Source organism: Podarcis pityusensis (genome assembly GCF_964106645.2).
Source record: "Podarcis pityusensis genome assembly, chromosome: 1".
NCBI classification, from domain to species: domain Eukaryota; kingdom Metazoa; phylum Chordata; class Lepidosauria; order Squamata; family Lacertidae; genus Podarcis; species Podarcis pityusensis.
Window position 1 is genome coordinate 134149805 of NC_138028.1, and position 13926 is coordinate 134163730.

At 44.0% G+C, this 13926-nt stretch overlaps 1 protein-coding gene across 3 annotated transcripts in view; it reads left to right on the forward strand.

Annotated features, from left to right (window-relative positions):
* The first annotated feature begins 3353 nt into the window (after positions 1 to 3353).
* MLPH (melanophilin) overlaps positions 3354 to 13926 on the forward strand; it is an 82431-nt gene continuing 71858 nt past the window's right edge. For 2 of the 3 annotated variants that reach the window (XM_081016915.1, XM_081016917.1), the window contains exon 1: positions 4067 to 4113. In XM_081016915.1, the coding sequence (XP_080873041.1) occupies positions 4082 to 4113 (32 nt within the window). In that variant the 5' untranslated portion in view covers positions 4067 to 4081. Of the gene's footprint in view, positions 3556 to 4066; positions 4114 to 13926 lie in introns of those variants that run through there. The other variant, XM_081016916.1, reaches the window with a different exon arrangement.

Sequence of the window (13926 nt, forward strand, 5' to 3'; positions counted from 1 at the left end):
TAGGTGGCCTTGCTGAGAGCATTTGCACTGATGCACCCAATACGTTTCCAGCCGTGGAGAATTATCAATGAAATGCATGTTATTCAGATTGTCCCTGAACTTCATGCAAGCCCCACTCTCCTCCCCCATTCACATCTGTCCCCCCCCCAGTGGCAAAGCTACCTGCTCCAGCACTGGGCGCGGCGTACATCCAGGGGCGGGGTGTGCATCCCAGGGGGCGTGGTGAGCGCTGAGTGTCACGGGGGGCGGGGGCCATGATGTCATTCCCCCCCAGATGGTACCCGGGACAGACCACCACCCCACCTTTGTCTGCCAGTGCCTACACAGAGAGAACAGGCCAGCAACTTGTGAGAATTTGATTATGGCTGAGATGCTGCAGGGAGGGAGTCAAACCTTTCACAGATGGGGGAAATGGCTGTTCTGTTGGTGGAAGTAAATTCATAATGGGGAAAATGCCAAAGGGAAAGGGAGCCATGATGAAATTTGAGAGGGGGGGGGTTGCACTTCCTTTAAAGGAAAAGCAGAAACATCTAGTGATCTGAAAACAGCTCTCGCATATGTCACTTAATTTGGCCTTTTCATGGGCCCCTTTGTTGAGCAAAATCAGTTGAATCTGACTTCACTTATGGATGATGGTCTGCCCTGAAGAACAATGAATGGCTTTGTTCAGAGCACATAAAGCGAGCACACAAAATGAGAAGGGGTTTTTTTTGGAGGAGGCCTTGTTTTGTACTTAACTGATGTGTACAACATAGTTTAGAATTTACATGTGACTTTAAAATTGCTGTAGAATCATGGAATTGTGTCATTAGAAGGGACCATGAGGGCCACCTAGTCTAACCCCCTGCAGTGCAGGGATCTTTTGCCCAATGTGGGGCTCTGAGATGAAGAGTCTCCCTCTCTACTGACTGAGCTCTCCTAGCCTCTTCCACTTCTTGCATTGACCACACAAGCAGCACAAAAAGAAAAGCAAAAGGTGCTTTCTGTGTCGTCCATGAGGGTGCCTTTGCGTTTTGGGGGGATACTCCAGAGTCAATGCAGATGAATGCTAGACACAGGAATACAAAAGAATACAGATGCAATTAAAATATTGTTGTCCCATACTAGAACAGATTGAAAAGGAGCCAGTTTGTACATATCCTGATAACATTGCAGTGATTAATAGAATGCAGCATGGATTTGTCAATAATAAATTTTGCTAGATTAGTCTCATGTAAGAAGGCTGTGGCATCAAAAAGGTAAAGGTAAAGGTACCCCTGCCCGTACAGGCCAGTCTTGACAGACTCTAGGGTTGTGCGCTCATCTCACTCTAGAGGCCGGGAGCCAGCGCTGTCCGCAGACACTTCCGGGTCACGTGGCCAGCGTGACAAGCTGCATCTGGCGAGCCAGCGCAGCACACGGAACGCCGTTTACCTTCCCGCTGGTAAGCGGTCCCTATTTATCTACTTGCACCCAGGGGTGCTTTTGAACTGCTAGGTTGGCAGGTGCTGGGACCGAACAACAGGAGCGCACCCCGCTGCGGGGATTCGAACCACTGACCATGTGATCGGCAAGTCCTAGGCGCTGAGGTTTTACCCATAGCGCCACCTGCAAAACATTTGATAACGATCCCTAATATTTTGGTTAGCAAACTGATTGAATATGGTCTAGACAATAATATTATCCAGGGGATTTACAGACTGTAATTTCAGACTGTAATCTTTGAATATTCTTGGAGAATGTTTAACGTTCACACAGACTGGAGGTGGGCAAATGTTGTCCCCACCTTCAGAAAAAGGGGGAAAGAAGATCCAGATAACTAGGGATGGCTCAGTCGGTACAGCATGAGACTCTTAACCTCAAGGTCATGGATTCAATCCCCACTTTGGGCAAAATATTCCTGCTTTGCAGGGGTTGGACTAGATGATCCTCATGGTCCCTTCCAACTCTACAATTCTACTCACTTGACCCATTGATACCAGGAAAGGTCTTAGAGCAGATAATTCAACAAGTCAGTCTGTGAGCACTTAGAAAAGGATGCTCTGAGTACTAAAACCCAGCATGCATTTCTCAAAATCCATGCTGGGGTTCCTGCTGCACTTGGAAGGGGGGTGGACTGATGGCTGCCAAGAGCCCTTTCAACTCTACCATATCTCTTTTAAACCAAACCAACAAACAGATTCAGGTGGTTAAATGTCCCTTTGCCACGGGAGAACACATCACCAGTGGGGTATTTTATAACTTTGCATATTTTATTAACCACATGTGAATAATAGTGCAATCCCTTTACATAAAAAATCAGGCTGACAGCATTTTTAATTGATTATACCTCCAAGTCAGTCCAGTTGCCTGGCATTGAAAAGGTTGCCAAAATAATTGCCCGCTCAGAGCGACTTGGGGAGTCACCCACAAGGGCTAGTCTCCAGCGCAGAGTTTTCTATTGACACAAAGCGCAACTCAGCACAAAGGAATTCAAAGTATGAATTCACTTTTCACATTGTGTTTGAACAGGGAGATCAGGTTTAGCTGATAAGGAGTGAAGAAAATAACACAGCTGCGAAGAGCATTATGCAGCCCATGAATGTGCATGAGTGAGCTCTTTGCAAAGGGGTGTTTAGGAAGGCCCTCTGCCTGCGCTGCTCACACACATATTTGAAGAACAGGGCAGCAGGTATTTCCCACTTTTGTCTCAGAAGATGGGAAAACCCTGCTGAGTCTTGGATGGAGCATCTTGCTTCCAACCGTGGGCAGCAGCGGGATGATTCGAGAAACCCGCAGGCAGGCGAGTGAGGCAACAGTCTCCGTCTTTCTCTGAAGACACAACTTTTCTCCTCTGGATCTCAGTGCGAGTTGCTTTTCATTCGCCTCGGGCTGGATAGCTTACCGTTTTGTATATATGGTTTAATGGTTGCGTTGTTAACTCACTGTGATTTCAGGAAAGGCGGCATTAAAATATTTCAGATGGTTAAATACGAGGGACAGGCTACTGCCTCTGCAAAATGAAGGTTCATCCTAGCAGCCATCCTAGCCTTGCGCAACCCGATCTCGCAGTGGATTTGCTTAACCCGCTAACCTGCTTTTTATTGATGCAGTTTAAAAAACCTTGCTCTTTCAAGTCCCACTCAGATTTAAACACCGAGTGACTGGGCCATTTATTCCCGCGCCCTGACCAAGTGCCCCACATGTGCCCCACAGGTAGCCCAAGCAATCTTCCCCGTAGTTATTTAAAAAGCTGCCAGCGGCTGCAGCTCTCCCGTCGCCTTTCTCCTTCTTCTTCTGCTGCTCCTCTTCTCCTTATCGCTTTAGCTGCTGCTGCTGCTGCTGCCCAGGAAGTTGACTGGGAGGCCAGCGCTCGTGGGGCCATGTGATCGCTGCGCACCGATTAGGTGGTTGGATCTGGTGAGCCCTGGGCGAGGGGAGAGGAGGATGGGAACCCAGCACTGGAAGCATGTGACAGCCACATAGTTTTGCACCACCTTCTAGGACAGGATTTCCACCGAGAAAGAGACCAGAGAGAGGGCTGAGCAGCACCCAGGAAGCAGCAGCAGCAGCAGCAACAGCAGCGAGCATTGCAAGGTAACCGCAGCTGCGCAAAGGGCGATCCCCAGGGGGAGAAGCGCACTTGCAACCTGCTGCTTGCCTGGGCAGGCTCCAGGGGGCTTGTTTGCCAGGGGCAAAGGCAGTGAGCGGCAGCCGAGCGAGGACCTGGCGGGCGTTTGCAGGGCTGGCACCTGCCGGCCTGGCTGCCAGGTCGGGGGCAGAGGAAGGACCGGGAGCGAGGGGCAGGAGGAAAGGGCTGTGCATTAGGAGAAGGGCTGAGCTGGAAAGGACGGGCGCATCTCCGCGCGCCTCTCTGCCCGCGCTCCGCGCACCAGGGATACGCGAACTGGCAGCAGTAGTTCTGTCACAGTGAAACCAACCTAGAGGAGGGATGGGAGAGTCTGCTGCTGTCCTGTGACACTGAATGCTCTCTGGCGCGCAAAGAGCTTGTGACTTCCTGCTCATGGGGACGCCTCTTCGCCAGAGGCGCCCCGAGGCCGGTTGAAGGTTAATTTGGGAAGCAAGAAGCGCCATGGCTGCACATGGCTGCAGATGACTCCACATGCGCCCTTTCTGGCAAGGCTGCCGACTGGGGTAAAAAGAGCAACTTCCTTGACTTCTTCTTTCCTTCCGGAGATTTAAATGTGGGTTCATTTTTACTGTTGACATGTTGTAACTGGAAAGGCACATTTCTAATTTATTACTGATTTGTTCAATGCAAACTATGGAAATAAAGCCAGTGCAAATCTATAAAAGGGTTCCCCTCCATGGAAACTCCCCTTTCAATAACACTTTATTGAAATATTTATGAAAGTGCTTGAAATAGTTTTGTCCAACAGCGGATCTATCTCGTTTTTTTTTTTTTATATATATAATTTTTTATTGCGTTTCTTTTCATAATTTTATACATTCCAAACAATACATAAAGTAACTAGTGCAAGAAACAATTTTATGACTTTTTTTTAACAAAATAAAAAGAAAAACCATTGGACTTCCCCACACCCTCCTGGTCCGCGTTCTTTGTAATAGCAATATCAGCAATTTGTTACCTTATTTCAAACCTTATTACGACTTTCAATTATTATGTATCCGTATTCAATATATCATTTCTCAATTTTGATACCTTTTAAATAAACATAATATGTTTGGTTCGCTTTATCTTCTTTTCCTCATTTATCACTTATTTTACCATTTACCTAATCATATTTGCTGAAAGCATAACATTTCCAATAACATGCACTATCTTAAGATTCATACACCTTGTAATTTTTTTGCAAATAGTCTTTAAATTTTTTCCAATCCGCCTCGACTGATTCTTCGTCCAAATCTCGGATTCTGCCGGTCATTTCAGCTAGTTCCATGTAGTCGGATCTATCTCGTTTTTGATCAGGAGTCAGGTTTCAGCTCCATGGAAGTTGCAGCAGTATTTGGACAACTCCTTCTGTTTATGGAAAGCTATAGGAGGCCAGTCTAACAAATAGACCCAAAGCCCCAGAAGTTGTTAATGGCAAACAACTCGAATATGCAGATCGCTCTCAACTCCAGCCAAGGGACTGCAGATTGTTTTCCAGACCTGCAGATCAGATGATGCCCAGAACTCACTGTCTGGAAACTGGTATGTGGCCAGCTGACTGGAGTTGGGGCTGATTTGCATATTTGTTACTTGTTCTCAATAAATCTAGTCATTTGTCATTAATAATAATAATAATATTTACCTTTTTACCTTTAATCACCACCACCATCATCTGTGGCTATGGCCTTTTGTTAGATTGATTATCTTTAGCATTTATTTTAGATTTCAAATTATATTAACTAGAAGGCCAAGCTTAAGACACGGCGAACGTTTATGCAGAATTTACCACCTGCAATTACAATCATATTCAGTGGTAACTGAGGGTACTCTGAAATTGTGTAAAGGACTGTAATATGCCATGGCTAGAATGATGGGACTGGGTGTCAGAAATCCAGGATCATAGAACTACTTTGCTAGAAAGTTCATTGATATGAATTGGGGAGCTTGACCTGATGTACCTATCAGGTTGTTGAGGTGCTAAAGCACTGCTTTGAACTCCTCAGAAGTGTGGCATTACAGTGGTACCTCAGGTTACAGACGCTTCAGGTTACAGACTCTGCTAACCCAGAAATAGTACCTTGGGTGAAGAACTTTGCTTCAGGATAAGAACAGAAATCATGTGGCGTCAACAGGAGGCCCCATTAGCTAAAGTGGTGCTTCAGGTTAAGAGCAGTTTCAGGTTAAGAACGGACCTCCAGAACAAATTAAGTTCTTAACCCGGGGTACCACTGTAAATGAAAATTGCATCTCACGTCTGTGGGGATTGTAGTTTGCTAGGATTCCACAACCCCATTAGAAAAAGTGTCCTTCGCTGTCTGTTGCTGATGCTCAAAAATATCCAACAAGTCCAAACTACTGTTGTTTATCTCCTCCTTGTCATCCCCCCACCCTTTTGGGTGTGACTTCAGGATAGCAGCAAAAAATGGGAGGTGGGCTGCAATTTCTCACAACTTCTGTGTGCCTAATGCACCATGTTATTTCTTCTCTCTGCAGGGGGGTTAGACAAGGAGCCAGCATAACCAATGTCACTGTGCAGGTGGACGGAGTCATATTTGACAGAAGCACGTCTGGCCTCTTTCAAAATAACTCCGCAGACCCACCCGCTAGTAGCCGGTCTACAGTCAGCACCCATATCTTTAGGAAGAGGCTTTTGGGCTGTAGTTATGGTTTAGCCCGGGGGTAGGTGAGTGTGGAGCTAGTCTGTTACCCTCCAGAGGTTGTTTGGCTCCCAACTCCCATCAGTCCTGGCCAGCACAGCATGCTGGGAGTTGGACTCCCAATAATTTCTGGACTCTGTCTTTGGTTTCCCCATGTCCGATCCTAGCAACATTCTAGTATTCTGGAATTTCAGCAGAATTTCCCACAAAGTCTTATTTTTGTTCTTTAAGGAGGCATGGCATAATGGTTGAGGTCCCCTTTGGATGATCACTGTTCTGTTGGAGGGATTTGGTCTCACACCAGCATGTTTAGGTTTGCCCAGTTAGCGTGGATTTAAAGCACTGTTGGGCAACAAACTAACTTTTAAAAAATCATTATTTTTATTATAAGGAAAGTGATGTTCTAGACAGTGAGGGATAATGGAAAAGTGGTATAATCTCCACACAAGCAATAAACAGATTGCCTGGAGAAGGCCTAAGAGACAGAGCGACAAATCAGGAGGTTCCTGTTCAGATATCAGCTCTGCCACCTTTTCTAAGCCCCAGGGCCTTCATAACATGGGGGTGATACAGACCTACCTTTCAGGATTGGTGTAAGAATGAAGTACTTTGAATGCTCTAAAGCACTGTATAAAAGTTAAGTAGTATTATTCGCTATCTTCCATTCTTAAGCAAGTAACAAAATGATTGACTTGACCAGGTTTCCAAATATGGGGTGCATTAACTTGTGGAGCTTATACAGTAGTGGTAGGGAGAAATTGCAACTGCCTGCTTTCCTTCTGGTGACCTCCAACTTTTTTTTTTTTAAAATAATATTTATTAAAGTTTCAAAAGAAGAAAAATCACATTAATAAAAAAATTAACAATAAAAAGGAAAAATACAAAGTAGAAAAAAGAAAAAAACAATTAAAAACAATTCCATCTTTTCTTCACTTCTTTTACGTTTACTTGTTTCCCGGACCTCCTCATACCTCCCTCTTTTGTATTCCAGTTCAATTTGTTAATCCAACAATTCCTTTCCCTCCTTTTTAGTCCTAATCTTTAATCTTGATATATTATAACATTAAATTTCTACATATTAAAAACCAATTTTTCCATATTTTTTTGTACCTATACCGCTAGAAACCACTTAACTTCAATCCAACATCATTCTAACATTCATTAATTTTGCAATATTTCTGTAAATAGTCTTTAAATTTCTTCCAATCTTCTTCCACCGACTCTTCTCCCTGGTCTCGGATTCTGCCAGTCATTTCCGCCAATTCCATATAGTCCATCAATTTCATCTGCCATTCCTCCAGTGTGGGTAAGTCTTGTGTCTTCCATTGCTTTGCAATAAGTATTCTTGCTGCTGTTGTAGCATACATAAAGAAAGTTCTGTCCTTTTTTAACACCGATTGGCCGACTATGCCCAGGAGAAAGGCCTCTGGTTTCTTCAATAAGGTATATTTAAATACCTTTTTTAGTTCATTATAAATCATCTCCCAGAAAGCCTTAATCCTTGGGCACGTCCACCAAAGGTGAAAAAATGTACCTTCAGTTTCTTTACATTTCCAACATTTATTATCAGGCACGTGATAGATTTTTACAAGCTTGACTGGGGTTATGTACCACCTGTATATCATTTTCATAATATTTTCTCTTAAGGCATTACATGCCGTAAATTTCATACCTGTGGTCCACAACTGTTCCCAGTCAGCAAACCTAATATTATGTCCAACGTCTTGTGCCCATTTAATCATAGCAGATTTCACCGTTTCATCCTGAGTATTCCATTTCAACAGCAAGTTATACATCTTTGACAAAATCTTAGTTTTGGGTTCTAACAATTCTGTTTCTAATTTTGATTTTTCCACCTGGAAGCCGATTTTCTTGTCCAAATTGTATGCCTCCATTATCTGATAATAATGAAGCCAGTCTCGCACTTTGTTTTTTAGTTTTTCAAAACTCTGCAGTTTCAATCTATCTCCATCTTGTTCCAAAATTTCCCAATATTTCGGCCATTTGACCTCCATATTGAGCTTTTTCAGAGCTTTTGCTTCCATCGGTGACAGCCACCTTGGGGTTTTATTTTCCAATAAATCCTTATATCTTATCCAAACATTGAACAATGCTTTCCTGACAATGTGGTTTTTAAATGCTTTATGTGCTTTGACCTTATCGTACCACAGATATGCATGCCATCCAAATACATTGTTAAAACCTTCTAAATCCAAAATGTCAGTGTTTTCAAGAAGCAGCCATTCTTTCAACCAGCAAAAAGCTGCTGATTCATAATAAAGTTTGAGGTCTGGCAGGGCAAATCCACCTCTTTCCTTTGCATCTGTTAGTATTTTAAATTTTATTCTGGGCTTCTCGCCCTGCCAGACAAATTTAGAAATATCTCTCTGCCATCTCTTGAAACAGTCCATTTTGTCCACAATTTGCAATGTTTGAAACAAAAACAACATTCTAGGCAATACATTCATTTTAACCGCAGCAATACGGCCCAGCAGTGAAAGCTTCAAATTTGACCAAATTTCTAAATCTTTTTTCACTTCAGCCCAACATTTTTCATAGTTATCTTTAAATAAGTTCCCATTTTTTGCTGTCAAGTTGATCCCCAAGTATTTAACTTTCTTGACCACTGTTAAACCTGTCTCATTCTGAAACCTCTCTCTCTCTATTGGTGTTAAATTTTTCTCTAAAACCTTAGTTTTTACCTTATTCAATTTAAATCCTTGACCAAATCCTTGAATCAATTCTAAAACCCTTTTGGTACTAGATTCTGGCTCCTGTAACGTCAGTACTAAGTCATCTGCAAATGCTCTCAATTTGTACTGTTTGGCTCCGACCTGTATACCTTGAACCAACTGGTCCCTTCTAATCATGTTCAGCAAAACCTCCAGGACCGAAATAAAAAGCAGTGGGGAAATTGGGCAACCTTGTCGTGTCCCTTTTTCTATCTTAAATTCTTCCGTCACCACATTATTTACAATTAATTTAGCCTTTTGTTCTGAATAAATTGCACTTATACCGTTTTCAAAGCCTTGGCCTACCCCCATGCCCTGTAGATTCTTCTTCATAAAACTCCAAGAAATGTTGTCAAAAGCTTTCTCCGCGTCCACAAATATCAAAACTGCTTTAGTGTTTATGTTCACTTCTAGTTTCTCCAAAATGTCAATTATGTTCCTCATATTGTCAGACAAGTGTCTACCCGGGAGAAAGCCCGCTTGATCTTTATGAATCTCTTCCATCAACACTTTTTTCAGTCTCTTAGCCAAAATGTCTGCAAAAATTTTGTAATCCACATTAAGTAATGATATGGGGTGGTAGTTCTTAAGTCTTTTCAGTCTCTGTTTTCGGTACAAGTGTAATATAAGCTTCTTTCCATGACTCTGGTGCTCCAACTTTTCTCATTATTTTGCTTCCAATACCTTGAGCTGCTGAGAGTGGCATGATTATTAATTTGAATCACAGGAGAGAGAGAGCTTAGATTGATGGGTCGCATTGGCAGCAGTGATCTGGAGTCTCCAGTCTCCTCTAGGTTGACCTTGTTCCACCTTTGCAGTTCTGTTGCAGGACGGAGGGCTTTCTGGCAGGGCCAGGTGACTTGGGTGTGCTGGGAATGCCTTGCACAGCTGCCCTTCCACCTGTAGGCCGCTTGAGTGTCCCCACTCTGACCCTCGCTGGGCTCGTTCCTCTGTGTTAATAGTGGGACGGGGGACTTAAAGCAGAACCATCTTCTCCCATCAGCGCATCACCCAGAAGGAGAAAAGACACATTTTCTGAAGCCACTTTTGAGACCCTTCTCTCTCCACCTCCCTTCCCTTTTAAAGTTCATCACTTTATATCATGTTTCAGGATCCATTTGTCCCTTGCAGTTTCTTTTGACTAGGATAATTGTTCTTTAGAATTGTGTTAAGTCAGTAAGCAACAAGGCATAAATATTAGGCCAAGTCTGCAGAATGTAGGAAGCAATACTTTCTCTTATGTGTGGCTGTGAGATCACCAAGGGTGGGGTGGGGCGGTTAACCATGGGGTGTTCACTCTATTTTGCCTTTGTCAGACCCCGCCTGGAGTCCTGTGTCCAGCTCTGGGCACCACAATTGAAGGAGGATATTGACAAGCTGGAAAGTTTTCAGAGAAAGGAGGCAATACCAGGAGAATCCATCCTGGATTATTTAAACTGAAAGGCTAAAACTAGTCTATCTAAGCTTCTCTTTAAGTTGCAAAGGGATGGCACTCTGCTCACGTGAGGAAGGAAGGATAATAGCTAATAAATATATCCTCTCCTAGCATCTAATTCACATCCCAACATAGGTTATGGGCCAAGATTAGATTATTTTTGAAGTATTTTGGTGAATGCAGCTTAATTCTCTTAAGAAAGAAGAGAGGTCCGAAGCAGAACTCTTTCTTTTGTTTCTTGGTGAGCATATGGTGACTCCATTGTCTCCACTGTGAAGAGAGATTAGTCCCCACTTCCCTCACAGAGCAGTACCTAGGTAGTGAAGATTTTTGGTCTTAAATTTTCCTTTGGAGACTTTGTTCTGGTTTTGAATTTAGCACATTTTTCTCCAACTTTTGAGTTTTGGACATTTCCTCCGTTTTTGAGATGGCCAATGAGGTTTACTTCAGTGATGCAAGCCTCAAGATGCCCAGATTACCATCCTTACTCAATGGGGAAAGTATCTGTTGTTAATAGCAAAGAAATACTAGGTGGCATTAAAAGTAAAAGGCCTAAAGGCAATAACAAAGAATCTAGAGCTCCAATCAATGTATGAGAACGGCAGAATAAGCAAGCAAGAGCCACAACTTTAAGCAGCATTTCAGATGCCCAGGTTGTGCATATTAAGGAGACTGATACTGCAGCCCAGATACTTGAGGCCCTGGAACTTTCATATGGATTTGCAAGCAAAAGTTTCCATAGACAACGGATGCAAGATTTGCTGAGGCTCAGGTTGAATTCTAAGGCAGATTGTCCCAAATATGTGACTGAGATCTTAACACTTCTCGAGAAACTAGAACTGTCAGAGTACCCAATGCAGGAAGAGCAAAATATCTGCGATTTCCTAGGGTCACTAGAACCCAAATTTGGGACTTTTGCAACTCTAATGGATGGGAAAGAGGACTTGACTTGACTTTCGAAAGATTAATTGCCTGTTTAAGAGAGGAATGTGTACAAAGGAGAGAAGAGTCTCCAGTCAGGAGTGCAAAAGCCAATGATTCTAGTTATGTGTCTAAGTGTCAAATGAAGGGCAAAGCCATATCTATGAAAGTTGTGTGCTTTAATTGTAATAAAGAAGTACACATAGCAAAAGCAGGGCAAGCAAGGTTCTGGAAACCAAGCCTTATGAGGAACAGTTGAGGGAGTTTGGTTTGTTTAGCCTGGGAAGGAGGAGACAGAGAGGAGGTATAAGAGCCACTTTTAAAGTGTCTCAAGGGCCGTGTAAGTCCTAACCGGATTAATTATTATGCTTGCTGAAGCAGGAGGCTCATATTTAACCCCTTTAACTCCTAATGCTCGAAACCTGGAGGTAATGTTAGTTTGTGGGTGGGGAAAACAATCATCCAAAAGTGGATGTAGATAATTTTATACATGTAATTTCAGATGCACATTTATGTTTGTTCAATTGAATTGAATTGAATCAAAATCTTTTGACATTTCCATTTGTGGCGCTTGTTTCACAGCACACTGAAATTATCAGCCATAAGCAGATGGATGAAGGGATGGAGCACTGAAGGCTCCTCAGCCTTTAGATCCATCCCTTTCACCTGTGGCCACGTGAGAACAGACTGATAGGTATCTACCATATATGTGGTGCTTTCCAGAACAGACACTGCATCTGTCTGCTATACTAAAAAAACAACAACAACCCCAAGTCTTAAAATCCATCATATTCAGCAAGACTTACTTCTGAGTAGACCTACATAGATTTGAGCATTCTAACTAGAGTTGAAGCCATGGTGAAAATTGAGGCAGAACATTCCTTATTCTGGACGAGTTAATCCAGAACGCTCTCAGCTCTGACTCTGGCAGCTGGCAGCAGCCTCCTGAGGGAATGAGTCTCTCCCTTGACTCGAGGGGAATGGACAGCCAGAAGCAACGTCAGCCCAGCAGACACGTGTGTTCGCCTCATATTCATACCATGCCTCCAGAGAAGTGCCAGGCGGCCCCTGCTCCTGCCTGGAAGCTTCTTAGCTTCTCCCTATCATTGTTGATACTGAAGAGCACCCCAAAGATCAGGGGGCCCCAGAGCACCATCTGTTGTGTCACAAGAAGCTGCCGGAGCTTTTCTGGAGACAAGCCATTGAACACAGACAAACATTGCCAATATCTGTGACTGTATGGCTAAGTGCTTGGGAAAGCTCTTCCCGCATCACAAAGCACAGAAATGTCAATGGGAAGCAAAACAGAGGAGGCAAATCATGCTATTTTGATATGAATTCACATTGCAAGCATTCTTCACACATAGGTGGCATGCATGAGAGAAGGGCCGCAGATCAGAAGTAGAGCACCTGCCTTGCATGCAGAAGGTCCCAGGTTCAATCCCCGGCAGGGGAGAGCCACTGCCAGTCAGTGTAGACAGTACTAAGTTAGGTAGAACAAAGGTCTGACTCAGTTCTATGTTCCTATAGGTGGTGTAGTGGCATTGTAATATCTATGGCAGAGATCTGTAATGTCATCCTTAAGAAGACTTCCCTTGGACTCAGAGGGGTTAAACCCAGTGGCAAATATCCCCTTTCTGGGCAAGGTGCTTGAGAAGGTGGTGGCGCCCCAGCTTCAGGCATGTCTGAGGAAAACTGATTATTTGGATCCACTCTGTTCCAGTCTGGTTTCAGGCCTGGTCACACCACTGAAATTGCATTGGTCACCCGGACTGAGGACATTTGTCAGGAGAAAGTTAAGGGGAGTCCAGCCCTGCTCGTTCTCCTAGATCTCTCTGCAGCTTTTGGAACTGTGGGCAACTGGAGGATACTTCAGTGGTGCCTCAGGAAGGTGTGGATGGGGGGGGCACTGTCCTAAAGGGCTCCTAGGAGGCTCCTGGGAATTATCCTGGGGTGTCCCACAGAGCTCCATCTTGGCCCCCATGCTATGTAACTTCCAAAGGAAGCCTCTGGGAGCTGTCATTGGGAGATTTGGAGTGAAGTGTTGTTGAAATGCTGGTGACAACCAGCTTCATCTCTCTGTTCAGACTGAATCAGGAGAGGCAACTGAGGTTTTAGACCAGTGCTCAGAGGTGGTGAGGGGCTGGATGTGGGCCAGTAAACTGAGGCTGAATCCTGGAGAGACAGAGGTATCCCAGCTCCTCATGTCTGTGAGGTGTGGAGGCGGCCTATCCTGGATAGGTTAGCACTCTCCTGGAAGGAGGCTCAGGTAGCCTTGATGGCTTGGAGCTCCAGCTGGTTCACTAGTTATAGCCCCTTTTCGACAGATTACTTGGCCACTGTACTCCCTGCTCTGGTAACTCCCAGATGGGATTATTAGAAGGTGCTCTACGTGGTGTTGCTCTTGAAGATGACTTGGAAACTTTGGTTCATCCAAAATGCATTAAGCAGGCCAAACTGGGGTGGGATAAGGAGAGAGGGAAAGTTCACTATGGGTAGCGTTCTTGGATATTTATACAGTAAACTGAATATAAGGTGACTGAGCAGCCACCACCTCTCTTACAGGGTGACTTAACAGGGTGTATGTTG